Source organism: Cetorhinus maximus, chromosome 2 (assembly GCF_964194155.1).
Source record: "Cetorhinus maximus chromosome 2, sCetMax3.hap1.1, whole genome shotgun sequence".
Taxonomy (NCBI): domain Eukaryota; kingdom Metazoa; phylum Chordata; class Chondrichthyes; order Lamniformes; family Cetorhinidae; genus Cetorhinus; species Cetorhinus maximus.
In genome coordinates, this window is record NC_135880.1 from 196,076,651 (window position 1) to 196,093,588 (window position 16,938).

At 43.8% G+C, this 16,938-nt stretch overlaps 1 protein-coding gene across 2 annotated transcripts in view; it reads left to right on the plus strand.

Annotated features, from left to right (window-relative positions):
* robo4 (roundabout, axon guidance receptor, homolog 4 (Drosophila)) overlaps window positions 1-16,938 on the plus strand; it is a 137,815-nt gene that overhangs the window by 79,924 nt on the left and 40,953 nt on the right. For both annotated transcript variants that reach the window (XM_078531573.1, XM_078531574.1), the window contains 5 exons: window positions 4,552-4,743; window positions 9,544-9,586; window positions 9,669-9,799; window positions 11,678-11,986; window positions 14,704-14,769. In XM_078531573.1, the coding sequence (XP_078387699.1) occupies window positions 4,552-4,743; window positions 9,544-9,586; window positions 9,669-9,799; window positions 11,678-11,986; window positions 14,704-14,769 (741 nt within the window). The remainder of the gene's footprint in view (window positions 1-4,551; window positions 4,744-9,543; window positions 9,587-9,668; window positions 9,800-11,677; window positions 11,987-14,703; window positions 14,770-16,938) is intronic.

The following is a 16,938-nucleotide window of genomic DNA, read 5'->3' on the forward strand; positions in this document are numbered from 1 at the left end:
CCCTAGCACAGGGCAGGCAAGTAAGCTGGTTGGACTCTCGCTCTGCTACAGAGAACAGTGTCAACCCTCCTCACTATACTGACCCCTACTACCATTACATTCCTTTTTGCTCTTCCCACTTGGATGGTCTCCTTTACCACGGTGCCATGGTCAGTTCGCTCATCCACCCTGCAGCCCCTACTCTCATCCAAACAAGCTGAGAGAACCTCAAACCTGTTGGACAATTGCAGAGGCTCGCACTCCTGCACTCCTGCCCTCTGGGTCCCCTTACCTGTCTCACTCGCAGTCACAACCCCCTGTCCCTGGCCACTGACCAAATCAGAAGACCCTATCCTAAATGGTGTGACTGCCTCTTGGTATAAAGCATCTTGGTAACTTTCCCCCTCCCTGACGTCTCGCAGAGTCTGCAGCTCAATGACTCTGAGCCTAAGTTCCTCAAGCCACAAACTTACTGCAGACGTATTTGCGATGGATCACAATGTTTTAAATAATTACTTAATTATATTAATCACTTATTTATGTTGCTTTCTTACATATCTTATTAACTTTACCACCAATTTGTGTACTATTTTAAACCTAAGGGATCGAATAGAACTTACCCACTTACCAGATACTCACCAAACAGCTACCTCCTTTCCCTGTAGTAGATCAAGCACCAATTTCTATGGGGTGAGAAAGATAGAAAGAGGAAACGAACAATTTCTTGCCACCAACTTCACCGAACTCCCCTCTCACCAACTTCCAAGTCTTCACTCAGTTAGTCAGCTGCACTCCATTTTCCAAGGCTGCACTAAAGAACCCTGACTTCCTAGTAAACTGAACTTGGGCTACAATAACCAGATTCAGCCAGTTAACTAATTAACAACGCAGCTCCTACAGCTGAGAGTGAGTTTACCCTGTCTAAACTGCAAGAAAGAAAGAACTTAGCCTGCTTACACAGTATTTTCCAGTTACTGCTAATTACAGACTAGATTAGATTTTAAGAGCAAAATTTAAGAACAAAGTTAGCACTTAAAACTCTCCTCAGACCAAACTCCAAGTCTTCACTCAGTTAGTCAGCTGCACCCCATCTTGCTGTGCAATGGAACAGCTGCCATTTTTGCCTGCAATAAATCAGTTCATTGTATGTGAAATACCTGGAGGTGTTTTGAAGATATTTAGTAAGGTGCTGCAGTCTTTCTTTATCTCTGATCTATTCAGCCTCTTGCCCTGGGCATTAAACACTACCTGTTCAACAGACATGAAGCATCCTAAGTAAGTAATTTGGATCTCACATGGGATAGATTGTCGCTCTGTACAAGTCACACAAAGGTTATCTTGTGTGATTATGAAATACAACAAACTCATTTTTTTTAATAATGAAAAATCTATTCATTTATCCATTGTAGATTCTTTCTGTGCTGTGTTGTAATGAGTTGAACAGAAAACAATCATTTATCATTTGCCCTGCGCTGTAGGATTGAGACAGAGTTATTTCACATCATGTCGGGTACTTGATTGGAAACAGGAAAACAGGAATTGTGTACATTACATGCTCAGCTCCCTCATTAATCCCCATCAATCACCTAGGGTTAGAGGCCAATAGACCCCGGCCCCTTTTACACATGCAGCCCAGTTATAAACACAACACAGTAAAAGCAGCACAACAGAAGGACAGAGTAATTTCAGAGATGGGAGATTTTTATGGAGTTGGCAGCAATAAAATTATTTTATGAAACCAGTCAGGAAAAATTATGGTACTTTACCAGGACGACAAAATCGTTTTTCCAGCTAAGAGAGTCTGGGCTGCTTTAAAGTGAAAAAAAAAGTTGCATTGTTATGGCACCTGTCATGACCTTAAGACATCCCAAAGCAGTTATCACCCAATGAAGTACTTTTGAAGTGTAGTCACTGTTGTAATTGTAGGAAACACAGCAGCCAATTTTCACATAGCAATCTCCCATGAACAGTAACATGAACAAACGAATTAGGAGCAGGAGTAGGCCATTCAGCCCCTCGAGCCTGCTCTGCCATTCAATAATACCATGGCTGATCCAATTGTAACCTCAATGCCACATTCCTGCCTACCTCCGATAACCTTTAACTCGCTTGCTTGTCAAGAATCTATTTAGCTCTGCCTTAAAAATATTCAAAGACTCTGCTTCTACCATCTTTTGAGCAAGAGAGCTCCAAAGACTCATGACCCTCAGAGGAAAAAAATTCTCCTCATCTCTGTTTTAAATGGGCAACCCCTTATTTTTAAACAGTGATCCCTAGTTCTAATGTGATAATGACCAGATAAATTTGTTTCAGTGATGTTGATTTAGTAATTAAAAGTTGACCAGGGCTCTCGGGTGAACTTCTCTGCTCTTCTTTGTAACAATGCCATGGCGCCTTTTACATCCACTTTAGAGAGCAGACAGGGCCTGCCTGAAATGTGGCACCTCTGACAGAGCAGCACTTCCTCAGTATTGCAGGACAGGGGCTTCTAGTTGTAGTGGTCATTGGAATATATTGTGTGCCTTATATACTACACCACCAACCCCCCCGCCCCTGCCCCTTTCACTTGGTGCTCCATTTATCATTAGGCCCTCTATCTCTGGGACAATAAAAGAATCACAGTGAGAAGGGCTCAAAGTGTTCTCATGAAAGGTGGGTGGTGGGGGTGGGAGGTGCTGCTCCAAGCTGGAGCCAGGGTCTCGCACCCTCCAAACAAAAGCAGAAAAATTTTAATTTTGAAACTTTTTAAGTGAACCCCTTGACACGGGGACATCTGGGACAAGGGGAGGGACCCAGTTTCCGACTTTGGACCTGTAGCTCTCCCTCTGGCCTTTCCAGCTCTTAATTAGAGGAACAACCCCATTACACGGCTGAAGGCCACCTTGGGTAGGCTGCTGCCTCTGATCCTGTCAACCCTGTAGAATCAGTGTGGATTTCTTGGTGCAACAATTGGGAATGTGCATGATGGTCTGTGGCCATGAACGCAGGGCTCTGTTCAGCAATGGACTTCATAATTGTTTGCCTGATCAGTGTGTAAGTTGGACATAACTTGGGAAAAATGATCCATTCTGCTGGATTTCTGCACATTAGCACCTCACCTGGTTTTCTGGTCAGGCTCCATACTGGTGCCTGAAAGGGTCCAGTATTGAAATTTGTGATATTTTTTATAGTATTTTCAAATCTTTTTGTTTAGTTCATCAAGGAACATTGTGCCAAGTGTTCTGCTGTTTATTTGGTGCATCCAGGATGTTGGAACAAATGGTTTCCCAATGGGAAATCCCCCATAGTTATGATTTCATGAGGAAGAATACCGTGAGGAATAGAGAAATGCTAGGATGTTTGGGCTGTACCGGAAACAGGCTCTATATTCATTTCATGACCTTTCCACACATTACATTTATCTACCCACCCAATTACTGCACAAAAGTAGCCAGACAGGCTTGAGGTCACTAGGCAGTCAGACACAGAACTGTACCATCTACTGCAAGGATACCTGTACTTAAAAAAGCAGTATAGAGCTGGCACTGCTGGTAACAGTTACCTGTGACCTCAATCCCTCTTCCTCTGTACCCTTTTCGGAATGCTTCTCTGCTGTCCGTTTGGGAGAGCGTGGACATACTTCGTGCTACCTTGTTCTAAGCCACTTGCACCTAGAAACTTAATTGCTACTCTCTGAATTTATCATAAGTATCATTGGGTTTTATCAGCCATTTTTGTTGCCCAAAGAGACTTTGCAGAAGATAAAATACACAATGAAAAAAATTAGCCGTCTTTTCTATTGTTATGAGCATTTTATCCCCACATATGCAGCCACTTAACCCTTTAAATGGCCTGAACTCTAAATTTGCCCATCACCTTTTACACCTGATTTCCAACACTAGTCGCCTCCTTGAACCCACGCGTGTGCGCGTACACACACACACTGACACACACACAGACATGCAGACACACATGGACATGCAGACACAGACGCACACCTTTTTACACCTGATTTTGCACCACTGGTCACCCCCTGAAAACAGGCACACGCTCACATATATGCACATGTGTGCACACACACCCCCTCCTGCATACGCAAACACACTTTCCCACAATAAGCCACTATAGATTAGGAATCTACTCATGTGATGTGAATTAAGTTGACTCCGAAACAAGAAATAAAATGGATGGTTAGACAGATTCTTACTACACAGTGGCCAAGAAATCCCTTGCCAGGAACTCTACCCACTGAGCAGCAGCTTCGGTGGTTTAATTTTTTATAAGGAACCCATTTTCTGTTCTTTCACCCCTATCAGGAGAGTCCATGGCTTCAGTGGGTGGGGAATGATACACAAGAGAGAACTGCCATGGTCTTGATGGGCTGAATGGCCTCCTCCTGTGCTGTAATGATGGTGAGACATTACAACTGTGTGGAACAAACTGGATGGACCAGTAGGTCTTTTCCTGCCCATCATTTTCATACGTCTGCATGCTGTTTTTTTAAGGGATAAGTGTCTCCACTCTGCATAATGACTCGTGCTTTAACTGTTTAGGGTGTTAAGTATTCATTTGCTGGGAACCTTTAAATTTCAGATCCTTCAACTCAAGAAAAGTCAATGGATTCCTCGATCCTTGGACTGGTGCTGGAGTTTGTGAGGCAGCCAGTTTTCATTGCGAGTGCTGGGAGTGTGATCTGGGCTGTCCTGATGGTGCTCAGTGTGTGTTTGTACTGTCGCCACCGGACAAAACGCTGTAATATCCAAAAGAAACACAGACTAAGCAAAGGTGAGAGAAACCTTGTGACAGGTTATCAAAACCACGGGACCCTTTAAGAAGTTTGGAGACTTGGCAAAGTAGTAACACGGAGCTGAGGGCAAGCAGGTTGATGCTACTCACCCATGGAGCTGTTTATTGAAGGAGTCCAGTGTTTGCTACCTGCCCTAATTAGATAGGTCTATGGGGTTGGGCATCATTCTACCCACAAGGAATTGTTTATCTAGGATATAGAATTAGCTGTGAAGAAAGACCAGGGGCCCCCTCAGTTTTGGGAACTACATAAGTCATATTCTATTTGTCATGGAGCAGTATTTACTGAAAAGCGGGATAGGGTGTGTGATGGTTTAGAGGAGGAAGTGAGATTGAAATGAAAGAGAAGGAAGAGAAATGGAATACTGAAGGAAGGAGAGTGTGATAGTAATGGAGGACAGGAAGAGATGTAACAGCAGCAGAACAGACAGAGATAGGAGTGGAAAACAAGGGAGGGAGATAGTAATGGAAATGTAGGCTGAGATTTTCCGGTCCCGTCATGTGGTGGGACCCGCTGCAGGGGATGCAGTGGGTCAGTCAAAAGTCCATTGACTTTCAGCAGGACAGAAATATCCTGGTGACGGGTGGGGCTGGGAAATCCCGGCCATAGAGAATATGTGGCACAGAATGAGGCCCTTCAGTCCATCCTGTCTCTCTGGTTGAAAAGTGGTTATCCAGCTGAATCCCATTTTCCAGTTCTTGATCCGTAGCCTACATTGCAGCACTTGAAAGCCAGAACTTTACCCCTTCCCCCATTTAAGGGTTTCTTTCAGCCACCACGAGTATTTTACCAGTGGCAGGGTTGGAGGGGGGGAGCGAGCGAGAGTTATACCCTGGCAGCCTGCTTGTGCCCCATGGAGGGCCTTCCTAATGGCTATAGCAGCCCCTTTTGAAGAGGCCCCTGCTTGTTAATACATGAGGTGAGGCGATGGCATTGTTGCTGGACTAGTAATCCAGAGACCCAGGGGCTAACCCGGGTTCGAATCCCGCCACACCAGATGGTGGAATTTGAATTCAATAAAAATCTGGATTTAAATGTCTAATGATGACCATGAGACCATTGTCAATTGTTGTAGTTCACTTATGCCCAATCTGCCGTTCTTACCTGGTCTGGCCTACGTGTGACCACAGACCCACAGCAGTGAAGCAAGCCACTCAGATGTATCAAACCACTAAAAAGTCACAAAAAAGGAATGAAACCGGACGGACCACCTGGCATCGACCTAGGCACCAGAAAATATAACAGCAAACTCAGCCCTGCAAAGTCCACCAATCGTGAATGTTGGTGGACAATCAAACAACTCACTGGAGGAGGAGGAAGCTCCATAAATATCCCCATCCCCAATGATGGAGGAGCCCAGCACATCAGTTGCATTTGCAACAATCTTCAGCCAGAAATGCTGAGTGATGATCCATCTCGGCCTCCTCAGGAGGTCCCCAGTATCAGTCTTCAGCCAATTTGATTCACTCCACGTGATATCAAGAAACAGCTGAAGGCACTGGAAGGCCCTAACAATATTCCGGCAATAGCACCTCTGCTCCAGAACTTGCCACACTCATAGCCAAGCTGCGCCAGTACAGCTACCACACTAGCATCTACCCGGCTATGTGGAAAATTCCCCTGACATGTCCTGTACACAAAATGCAGTACAAATCAAACCCGGCCAATTATCGCTCCATCAGTCTACTCTCGATCATCAGTAAAGTAGTGGAAGGGGTCATCAACAGTGCTATCAAGCAGCACTTGCTTAGCAATAACCTGCTCACTGATGCCCAGTTTGGGTTCCACTCAGCTCCTGACCTCATTACAGCCTTGGTTCAAACATGGACAAAAGAGCTGAACTCCCAAGGTGAGGTGAGAGTGACTGCCCTTGACATCAAGGCAGCATTTTGACCGAGTGTGGCATCAAGGAGCCCAGCAAACCTAGAGTCAATGGGAATTGGGGGAAAAACTCTCCGCTCGTTGGATTCATACCTAGCACAAAGGGAGATGGAGGTCAGTCATCTCAGCTCCAGGACATCACTGCAGGAGTTCCTCAGCGTAGTGTCCTCAGCCCAACCATCTTTAGCTGCTTCGTCAACAACCTTCCTTCCATCATAAGGTTAGAAGCAGGGATGTTCACTTATGATTGCACAATGTTCAGCACCATTCGTGACTCCTCAGATACTGCAGCAGTCCATGTCCAAATGCAGCGAGATGTGGACAATATCCAGACTTGGGTTGACAAGTGGCAAGTAACATTCATGTCACACAAGTGCCAGGCAATGACCATCTCCAAGAAAAAATCTAACCATCGCCCCTTGATGTTCAATGGCATTACCATCACTGAATCCCCCAATATCAACATCCTGGGGGTCACCATTGACCAGAAACTGAACTGGACTAGCCATATAAATAGTGTAGCTAAAAGAGCAGGTCAGAGGCTAGGAATCCTGCAACGGGTAACTCACCTCCTGACTTCCCAAAGCCTGTCCACCATCTACAAGGCACAAGTCAGGAGTGTGATGGAATACTCCCCACTTACCTGGATGAATGCTGCTCCCACAACACTCAAGAAGCTTGACGCCATCCAGGACAAAGCAATCTGCTTGATTGGCACTACATCCACAAACATTCTCCACCGACGCACAGTAGCAGCAGTGTGTACCATCTACAAGATGTACTGCAGGAATTCACCAAGGCTCCTTAGGCAGCACCTTCCAAACCCATGACCACTACCATCTAGAAGGACAAGGGCAGAAGATACATGTGAACACCACCATCTGGAAGTTCCCCCTCCAAGTCACTCCTGACTTGGAAATATATTGCCAATCTTTTACTGTCACTGGGTCACAATCCTGGAACTCCCTTCCTAACAGCACTGTGGGTGTACTTACAGGACATGGACTGCAGTGGTTCAAGAAGGCAGCTCACCTTCTCATGGCAACTAGGGATGGGCAATAAATGCTGGCCCAGCCAGCGAAGCCCACATCCCATGAATGAATTTTTAAAAAAAAGACTTCTCAAATTACCCACCAACCCCCACCCGTTGTAATATGCCTTTAAGGGCTAGCAGCATAACATCACTAGAAGGGATGTGTGTCGTGCGATCCAGTTTTAGTTTTCACATTTGCTTTTGAACAGAGTACATGCACACCTGCACGCGCACGCGTACACACACGCACACACACCGAGCTTGGGTGTTTTAATCTTTCTATCCATGTATACCTGTTCTCATGTACCTAGCCTAAATAAATGAACCCACAAAGTGTTTACCCAATCCCTTATGAGTGATTGGTGCTTTTATATCATTATAACAACACAGCATCCCCAAACACTGGTACCTGCCTGACTGGCCCCGGGGAGCCCGTCTCACGCACTCTCTTCCAGGCCTCCAGCGAAGCTTCTGGTCAGGGACTGCTGCAGTCCCGGAAGTGACCACTGCTCCAAGCGGCGCTGCTGGGACGGATGAGCTGCTGGCAGCTCTTGGAGGCGGGAATTCCTGCCTCGGGGAGGGGTGGAAGCAGAAGCCACGACTCCAGACCCACAGCTTGACTCTTAAATTCCCTCTGAACTAGGGGGCAACTAGGGATGGGTAAAAAATGCTGGCCTAGCCAGCGACACCCACATCCCATGAACGTTAAAAAAAACTTCCCTCCAATCTTGGATATGTGCTGTAAATTTGTATGATTCTGATCCGTTCTACCAATTACTTTATTTCTATATCCTCTGGTTGATGACCTCTCTGCTAAGGGAAATAGGTCCTTTCAATCCATTGTAACATAATTTTATACACCTCAATTAAATCTCCCCTCAGCCTCCTCTGTTTCAAATAAAACAACCCCAGCCTATACAATCTTTCCTCATTGCTGAAATTCTCCATTTCTGGCAAGACCCTTGTAAATCTCCTCTACACCATCTCTAATGTGATCACATCCTCACTGTATGCGGTAGTCTAGCTGTTTCTGTGTTCTTATTGTAGTGGAAGTTGAGGGAGATTGACAGAATTCAAAGGAGGGAGAGGTGGGGGAAAGGAGAGAAGAGAGAAGTGAAGGAGAAGTGGGGAGAAAGAAAGACAAGAGATGAAGAGAATAAAAGCCTTGCATTTTTTTGAACACTTCACCAGTGCCATAGCTAATGGAGCAGAAGAGCTAACTGAATTTTTGAGAGACTTGACCCAAGAACCTCTGAGACCCACTGATCGATATTCATTAGTATCCTATGAGCCTCATTACTGATCCTAACTAGATAGGTATCCAACTGCTTTTAAAGGAATTAATTATCAGAGCGTTAACTGCCTTTGTTAGGAATCTGTTCTACATATTAGTCATCCTATGGGGAGCAATATTAGTCATGTTTGCATGATATAAGAAATCAAGAATTACAGTGTAATTCAGATAGTAGGATGAGGCTTTTGCTTTTCAGTGAACGCACCATGTTTCACCTGTATATTGGACATTAGAAATGAAAGAATTGTTCTACCAATTCAAGATGGGGCAACAAGGTAAATTTAGAACTTCCTGCTCCTGATGCAGAGTTACCAAGTGCTGGGAACCTCCATCCACAAAGCACTTTCCAAGACTGACTGATTTGTTCTCCTGGAGCGAGGTTCTGCACCCAGAATGTATCGCTGTGCGATTTTTCCAACCTTTAGTTGTCACATTTATTATTTGCCCTGTCTTCAATGATACATGTGCAAACCTGATTGAACCACACGAATCACTAGAACATCTGAGACACCCCAGAATGCAGAGGCCTCATTTCTGTCTTATTAATTCATGTTATTTTATGCACTGTAGGCTTGTACAGACTGGCTAATGAAGACATTGTTATCAAACACAGGTAAGCTGAGGCAAGATGAAGTGAGCGTTTGCACTGGTTAATCATGGGACAGCTGGTCTGATGCCATTTTGCTCTGTTCCAGGATGAACCTGACCGATTCTCCCTGGCTGTCAAATTCCTGGAAATCCAGCAGCTGCTCCAAGAACTTCAATCCTGGGAATAGTCAGCCCCTCTGGCTCCGCAGCCAGGAGAAGCAGACATACTGGAAAACAGGTGAATTGGAAGTGACTGAGTGACACCAAGCTAATGGCTGAAATGTGTTCCAAACCAGGCTGCATTTATCATCTGGTTGACCCAAAAAGAAGTTGATATTGGGCCTTTTCCTGTTCTCCTTGCAGCAGAGAAGGGGAAATCAACAGATGTGCTCACAATAATGAAGGGTTTTGATAGAGTGGCAGATAGGGAAAAACTGTTTCCACTGGCAGGAGGGTCAGTAACCAGAGAACACAGATTTAGAGTAACTAGCAAAATAGAACCAGAGGTGATGAGAAATTTTTTTTGGTGTAGCACATAATCGTGACCTGGAGCATGAAGGGCGGGGGATGCCAATTCAATAGAAATTATGAAAAGCGAACTGGATGTGCGCTTGAATAGGAACAATCTGTAGTGCCATGGAGAAAGAGTAAGCAGGTGAGACGAATTGGGTAGCTCTTTCAAAGAGACTGCACAAGCACGATGGACTGAATGGCCTCCTCTTGTGCTGTATGATCCTGTGCATCACTTGTGTCCTTGTGTTGATGGTGCTCCCACGATTGTATGAGTGAGATCCAGGCTACAATGAAGAGTTGTAATTCAGGTTTTCGGTGATGAACCATTCTCACCTCCCACCTCTGAGACCTGGCTTTGAATTAGTTACAGGTTGATATCTCAGCCAAATGAAAAATCAATAGTGAGCTCCACTTGGTATCCCTGGTGTCAGTTGCACCTGTGAAGGTAAATGATTCAACCCATAGAGGTGACAACCTAACATATTGCCAGAGATTGGCTGCTAAAGGTAATAGAAGTGAAAATTCTATGGGAATCCTCCAAGATTGGGGATACAGCACTTAGTTGGGGTTTTACCATATGTTCAATCTGGAATTTATTGGACTTGATGCTTTGTTTTTGGACTGGATGCATAAGTGGGAAGCACCCCATTCTCCATCGCTAACGTCCCTCACCACAAGTACAATGGACGTTCACCAGACTAATCCCTGGGATTGTTTTAGGAGGAGAGATTGAGGAAACTGGCCCTGTATTCTCTAGAGTTTTCAAGAATGAGAGGTGACCTCATTGGAACTTACAACATTCTTACAGGGCATGACAGGGTGGATGTAGGTAGGATGTTTCCCCTGGCTGGTGAGTCTAGAACCACGGGACTCAGTCTCAGAATAAGAGGCAGGCCATTTAACACCGAGATGAGGAGGAATTTCTTCACTCAGAAGGTGGTGAATCTTTGGAATTCTCTATCCCAAAGGGCTGTGGAAGCTCAATCATTGAGCATGTTCAAGACGGAAATCAGTAGAGTTCTGGATACTAATGACATCAAGGGATATGGAGATAGCACGGGATAGTGGCGTTGAGTTAGTTGATCAGCCATGATCTAATTGAATGGTGGAGCAGTCTAGATGGGCTGAATGTTCTACTCCTGTTCCCATGTATTTGATAGATCTCAGAATTAGAGAACAAACCTATGTAACTCACAATGTTAATTGTTTCATTTCTTGATAGATGCCCGAGCAGATTTATTTAAGATGTGAAAGTAAGTTCTTCATGAAGGCTGCTACAATGATTAATCACAGTTCCTTAGATTTTAGCTCTAATTAGGTTACTTTCTCATTGATTAACTAGTAAAGACCATCCAAATGAAGTAGTGGGTACCAGGTAGCGGTCTTGAATGTTGATTTTTTTGCTCAAGATTCAGCATTACAACGTTTGTTCACTATCAAAACAGCGTCACCGAGCTATCATCATCTGATGCCTAGGCCAAGCCAATTAGAATGCTGGCCCAAAATACCTAAGTTCCTCTCAATGTCACTTATGCTACCAGGTTGAGTGAAAAGAAGCCTAGGCCCCTCTTCTCTGAATCTCCCTCTTTTATTTTGTTCGTAGGTTCATCAGTTGAGAAGGCCCAGGGTTTGAGAGACCACAACGCCTTTATAGTGCCCGACAACAGCCTGTACGGGACGTTCAGCGTTGAAGGAAAAGATTTGAAGACGTTTAGTACTCCGCTTTCGCAGAGGTCTATGAATTCCAACTACACAGTTCAGCTGACTCCAGACCAAAGCCCTTTGCCACTGCTGAAAAACAACACGAATAGAAACAACGTCAACAGCTTTGGCCAGGTTACAAAGTTACCTTGGAAACAAACACAATACCTACAGCCAAATCCAGATTTGTGGGACAAAAACTGCAATAATGGTGAGAGTTTAAATCACCATTAGGTCTGGAAAGTTCTAGTTTAAAAAAAAAATCTCTCAATAATGCTTCCTTTGCTGAAACTGTTGGCATCGTCACTGTGATTTGGTTCCATGTGCGGTCATTGTCTTCTGGTATTTTACCCAGTTGACCATTTCCATGTTTTGAGTCTTGCTGGTGAATGTCAGTAGGCAGCAGGTCATTCAACTAATGGAGATCTCACCGCAGAGCCCAATCACAATTCCCTTCCACTCCAAAGCAACTACACAAGAAGTTGCAGCAAAGATTAGTTTACAGATGAGAAGCTCCTGCACATGTAATCAACTGTGTCCCTTATGGGGGAGGTAATGGTAATACTACTCACTAGACTAGTAATCCAGAGGCCCGTGCTACAGCTCTGGGGTCATGGGTTCAAATCCTACCATGGCTGCTGGTGGAATTTAAATTCAATTAATAAACCTGGAATGTAAAGCTAGTCTCAGTAATGGTGACCATGAAACTATCATCAATTCTTGTAAAGACCCATCAGGTTTCCTAATGCCTTTCACCGTCCTTACCTGGTCTGGCCTACATGTGACTCCAGATCCACATCACTGTGATTGACTCGTAACTGTCCTCTGAAATGTTCAGTTCAAGGACGAGCAACAAATGCTGGCTTTGTCAGCAACACCCACATCCCATGAAAGAATAAAGAAGAAAAAACAGCTGAGCTCAGTTAACTAGAATGGAATCTAGAACCTTCCATGTAATGAACCACTAGGGGAAACAAGATAATCAGGACCAATTTAGATGGACAGTATAAGCATGTGGTTCCTTGTGCTGATTGCTATCTAATGACTCTGGTTTCTGTGGTTGAGGGAAAGATCAGACTCTGCTCTTATGTTCTCTAGAGTATCATATCATGCTGATTCTCACTATCTGAGCTTAGTCACTATAATGGACATTTTGATGAGGCACCAGAGGTGCCTGTTAGATGAGTGACGTAATTCCTTTAGGAAAGGAGAGGAGAAAAAAAAAAACTGGAAAATAAAAAGTAAGAATCTTTCTTCTTAAAAATTCAATCTGGGAAATGTGGCAAATGTTGAAGAAAACAAAACACTTAAGGTAGAGAGATACTGAGCTGTACAGAACAAGAAAGGCCCCAAGTTTAATCATTGGTCTGCACTGAGGTAGCTGATCGCAGCCAGTGTTTCAGCAGTGGCAGTGGCCTTATATTTGGCCAGTACTGATTAAGAAAGTGAAGAAATGTCTCGAGTTTCTGTTTCCTGTTCCTGATCACTATACAATTCTGGGACTGCATATGATTGGATGTCAGGTGAGGACAGGCTCAGCTGTGATGCCTGTCATGGTTGCGAAACCTCCTGCACGCGATGTTTAGGGTCACAAATCGTCCAGCTTTTCCCTCACGTTTGGGGGAGGGGTGGTGGGGGTGAGCAACCCCCCACAGGCACAGAGTCAACATTTTCAGAAAAGGACAATGAGGAAAAACTAACGGAATAAGGCGGGAAAATACTCTGAGAGGTCAAGGAGGTTGTTTATACATTTCTTTTGTTTGAACCAACAGCAGTTTATATAACTGAACCCTGCCTTTCCTATCCTCGGAGTCTAGAAGTCAGAGCTGATGGAGTCGATGGCTCCATTTCAAACCCTTCTCCCTTCCAAGAAAAGTTCCTAATTTGTTTGCTTGTGTTTCCATGGTGATAGTTACCCTGAATTACGAAGATTAGATTATTAATGGAGCCAGCTGGAATCACAGTGTGTGACAGAATACAAAACCATTAACACGCTAGCCTACAGTTAATTTAAGCATTAATCAATTATTTTCACCTGTACATTACAATTATTTTAACCAATTTATTTAGGCCTGTTTTAATCGTTCATCTTAACCATTCTGTTAAGCTATTTATGTTGATCCGTTTATTGAATCTGTTTACTTTAACCTGTTTGACCAGTTTATTTTGCTTTGTATATTTAATCTTTTAAACTTCTTTATTTTAATCTGTTTATCGTCTTTTTAACTCATTTATTTAACCCATTTTATTTTAAAATGTTTATTTCAATCCATTCATTTTAACTTATCATAACCCATTTACTATAACTTGTTTATTTAATTGGTTCTTTTAAATGCCCTTGTTAAGACTGGGTAGAGGACATTCATATGAATGCACTAGCTAATCCAAAAATTACAGGATTTGAACTGCCTTCTCACAGTTACCAGTCTCCTGGTTCTATGAGCTCAATTTCTGAGCTGGAAGGTCTTTGCCTGAGTTGCAGTCCATAGAATGTTGTCATGGTGGAGAAAGCATGGGATTCCTTGGGTTTCTCAGAGAAAAAGAAGGGGGGGTGAGGACATCATTAAAACCACATATGGAACCATTCACAGAAGATTTGTGAGGTGGCCCAATCTTCTAAATTTCTAAACCCTTTCTTTCCAGAATCTAGTGTATAGGATGTAAAGCCAGTTACTCTGGGGTTTTGCTTGATTTACCTTGTGAATGTTACTTATGGGTTGAGGAAAAGCTTTATAGATCCTTGGAGAGCTAGGTTTAGGAGCTTTTGTAGACGCTTAATCCACGAGACAAACTACGCAGCCTATCTTCAGAAAGGTAAATGAGCTGGGGTAAATTCTATGACTGGCTGGGTTGTACATGTTCTGTGGAAGCATGAACACTGAGGCACTTTTATATCTTTTCACTGAGTCCTTTTGATTCCATTTCTAGGAAATAATGGATCTGTTATTACTGTCAGTCGGAACCCAATCACCAGCCCTGGATCTAGCCGCAAAGGTAAAAACACTGTCTTTAACATGATGAAGTTGATTTTGATTTTGGTGATCTTTGCTGAATGGGGCTCGGATACCCCTTGGAAGGGTATAAGGAAGTATCCAGGAAGCATGGTGCCATATTTGTGTAGGATATGGATTCATAGCTGCAGTTTCTCACTCTCCATTGGTCATTGGGTGGGGGGGATGTACTGTGGTAGACATTACTGAATAAGATTTGGTGGGGACAGTTAGAAGACGAGTTGCTCCAACTGCTTGATGACTCCTTCCACATCATTAGTTAGAATTATACTATTAGAGGATGCAGAGATTGTAGAGGTGGGAAGATTTATAAAATATTCATTAAAATAAACATTGGTTAAGCCGAAAGTTAATACAATGGGGAGTGGATAATGTTGTCAACTCATTCAAAACTCACATGGCCTATGAACAAGCACCTCATCTCTCTGTTAACTGTCAAATGAGAGCAATCAGTGTCTTTTGAGTTTTGAGTTGACAGTGTAGATAGGGACTAATGCTGTATCCAACCTCCAATATACCTGACTTGGGAGTGCTCTGAGAGAACAAAGGTACATTTACCATTTGCTGCTAACTGAAACTTTCACCTCATCTGCCCAAATCAAGGTAAAGACCCAGGAACAAAAGTGAAATGTCCATCATGTCCATGTTCACAGCACTGACCCATACTCTGCTCAGAGTCTTACTTAACATGGCACAGAATTTTAGATTTAATATCATTTCAATATGTTCTCATACTTGTTCACCTCCTGAGGCGTCGACTCATGGATGCTACCAGCCCTCAATACTTCACCCAAGATAACCATTCTTCGTGTGTCAGTCATTTGATATGCAACATGAACCAATTGTGTCCTCTCCCAGCTCTTGCTTTCGAGAAGAGTCACTGGAAACTGATTAGGACATGCACTGCTGATGAGGTTTTCCCTCTATCCAAAGCAGAACCTTTCTCACCTGGGCTGAAAGCACAGTTTCAAGTGTAAACCCCAATGTTAACTGGACAATCACTTACACATGCACTCCTCTTTCAAGAAGCACATCATGAAATGAGTGGTCCCACCTAATTGTAGAGTTCTGTTGTTCTGTGTTTGATTTTGAGAGTCTGGTAACTGATATATGCTCCCTGTGTTTGACTGATTAAGTCTTGGTGTGGACTCAGTGAAAAGTAAACAAACTGTAGAAAGAGCTGGAAACCAGAGCTGAAACATGGAGCACACAGTTTAAAGCTCTGTGAATAAAACCTGTTACACCTGTAGAAACTAGTGTCATCTCTGCATAGCTCTGAGATATAAATATACAACACTAACAGTGATTGGTGCTCAGCCCCAGATTACCTGATAGACCTTCAGAGGAAGCTGATGTGCCTCTACTCGCCCAACCTACCAGCCAGCATGACAAAACTGGGTCCTGCCAAAGGACCAGGAACTACTAGTTTAGGAAGTCTTAGCACCTGGTCCTGCCCCCTGCTGACATTTGTCTTGGGACATCATTTGTATGTACATCATTTATGTATCAGTCCTGCCTGAGCCCCAGTCTTGTAAGATCTCCACATTTGAAACTGCTTGGTTTTCTTTCTGAGTCAGTTGGTTGTGTTCTCACCTCGGAGTCAGCATTGGTGATTGGCTTCAATCTCCAGTTCATGATTTGAGCACACAATCTAGACTGACACTCTAGTGCAGTTCTAAGGCAGCACTGTGCTATTGGAGGGCGCTGTCTTTTCGATGACACATTAAATGAGCTATGCTTGTGTGTACTGTATGCAGGGGTTTGTCCTGAAATTAACAGCACCAAAGATATTCATTGCTGCTGCTTATGGGATGTTTCTGAGGTGTGATAGGTGTCAGTCTTTCAAATTTCTTCATCCCAAGCAGTTACTGCGTTCTGCCCCTAGAGAGCAGCACCAATTCACAGTTGTTCTTTGAGCCTGATTCTTCAGTTTCCTGTGTCCAAAAGTGACTGTACTATAGTTCCACAGAAAAAAGCAGCTCTCTAGTCGTCTGTAAGTTAGACAGTGAATGCCAGCAGGATATTTGACCATGATATCACAGCTGAGCCTGACCTGATGTCAGCCAGTGTCCAGTCTGAGTGAATTATAACCTGGAGTTTGGATGACACCTCATTTTCCCTTTCTTCACTCAGAGCTACCACATGTCACTCG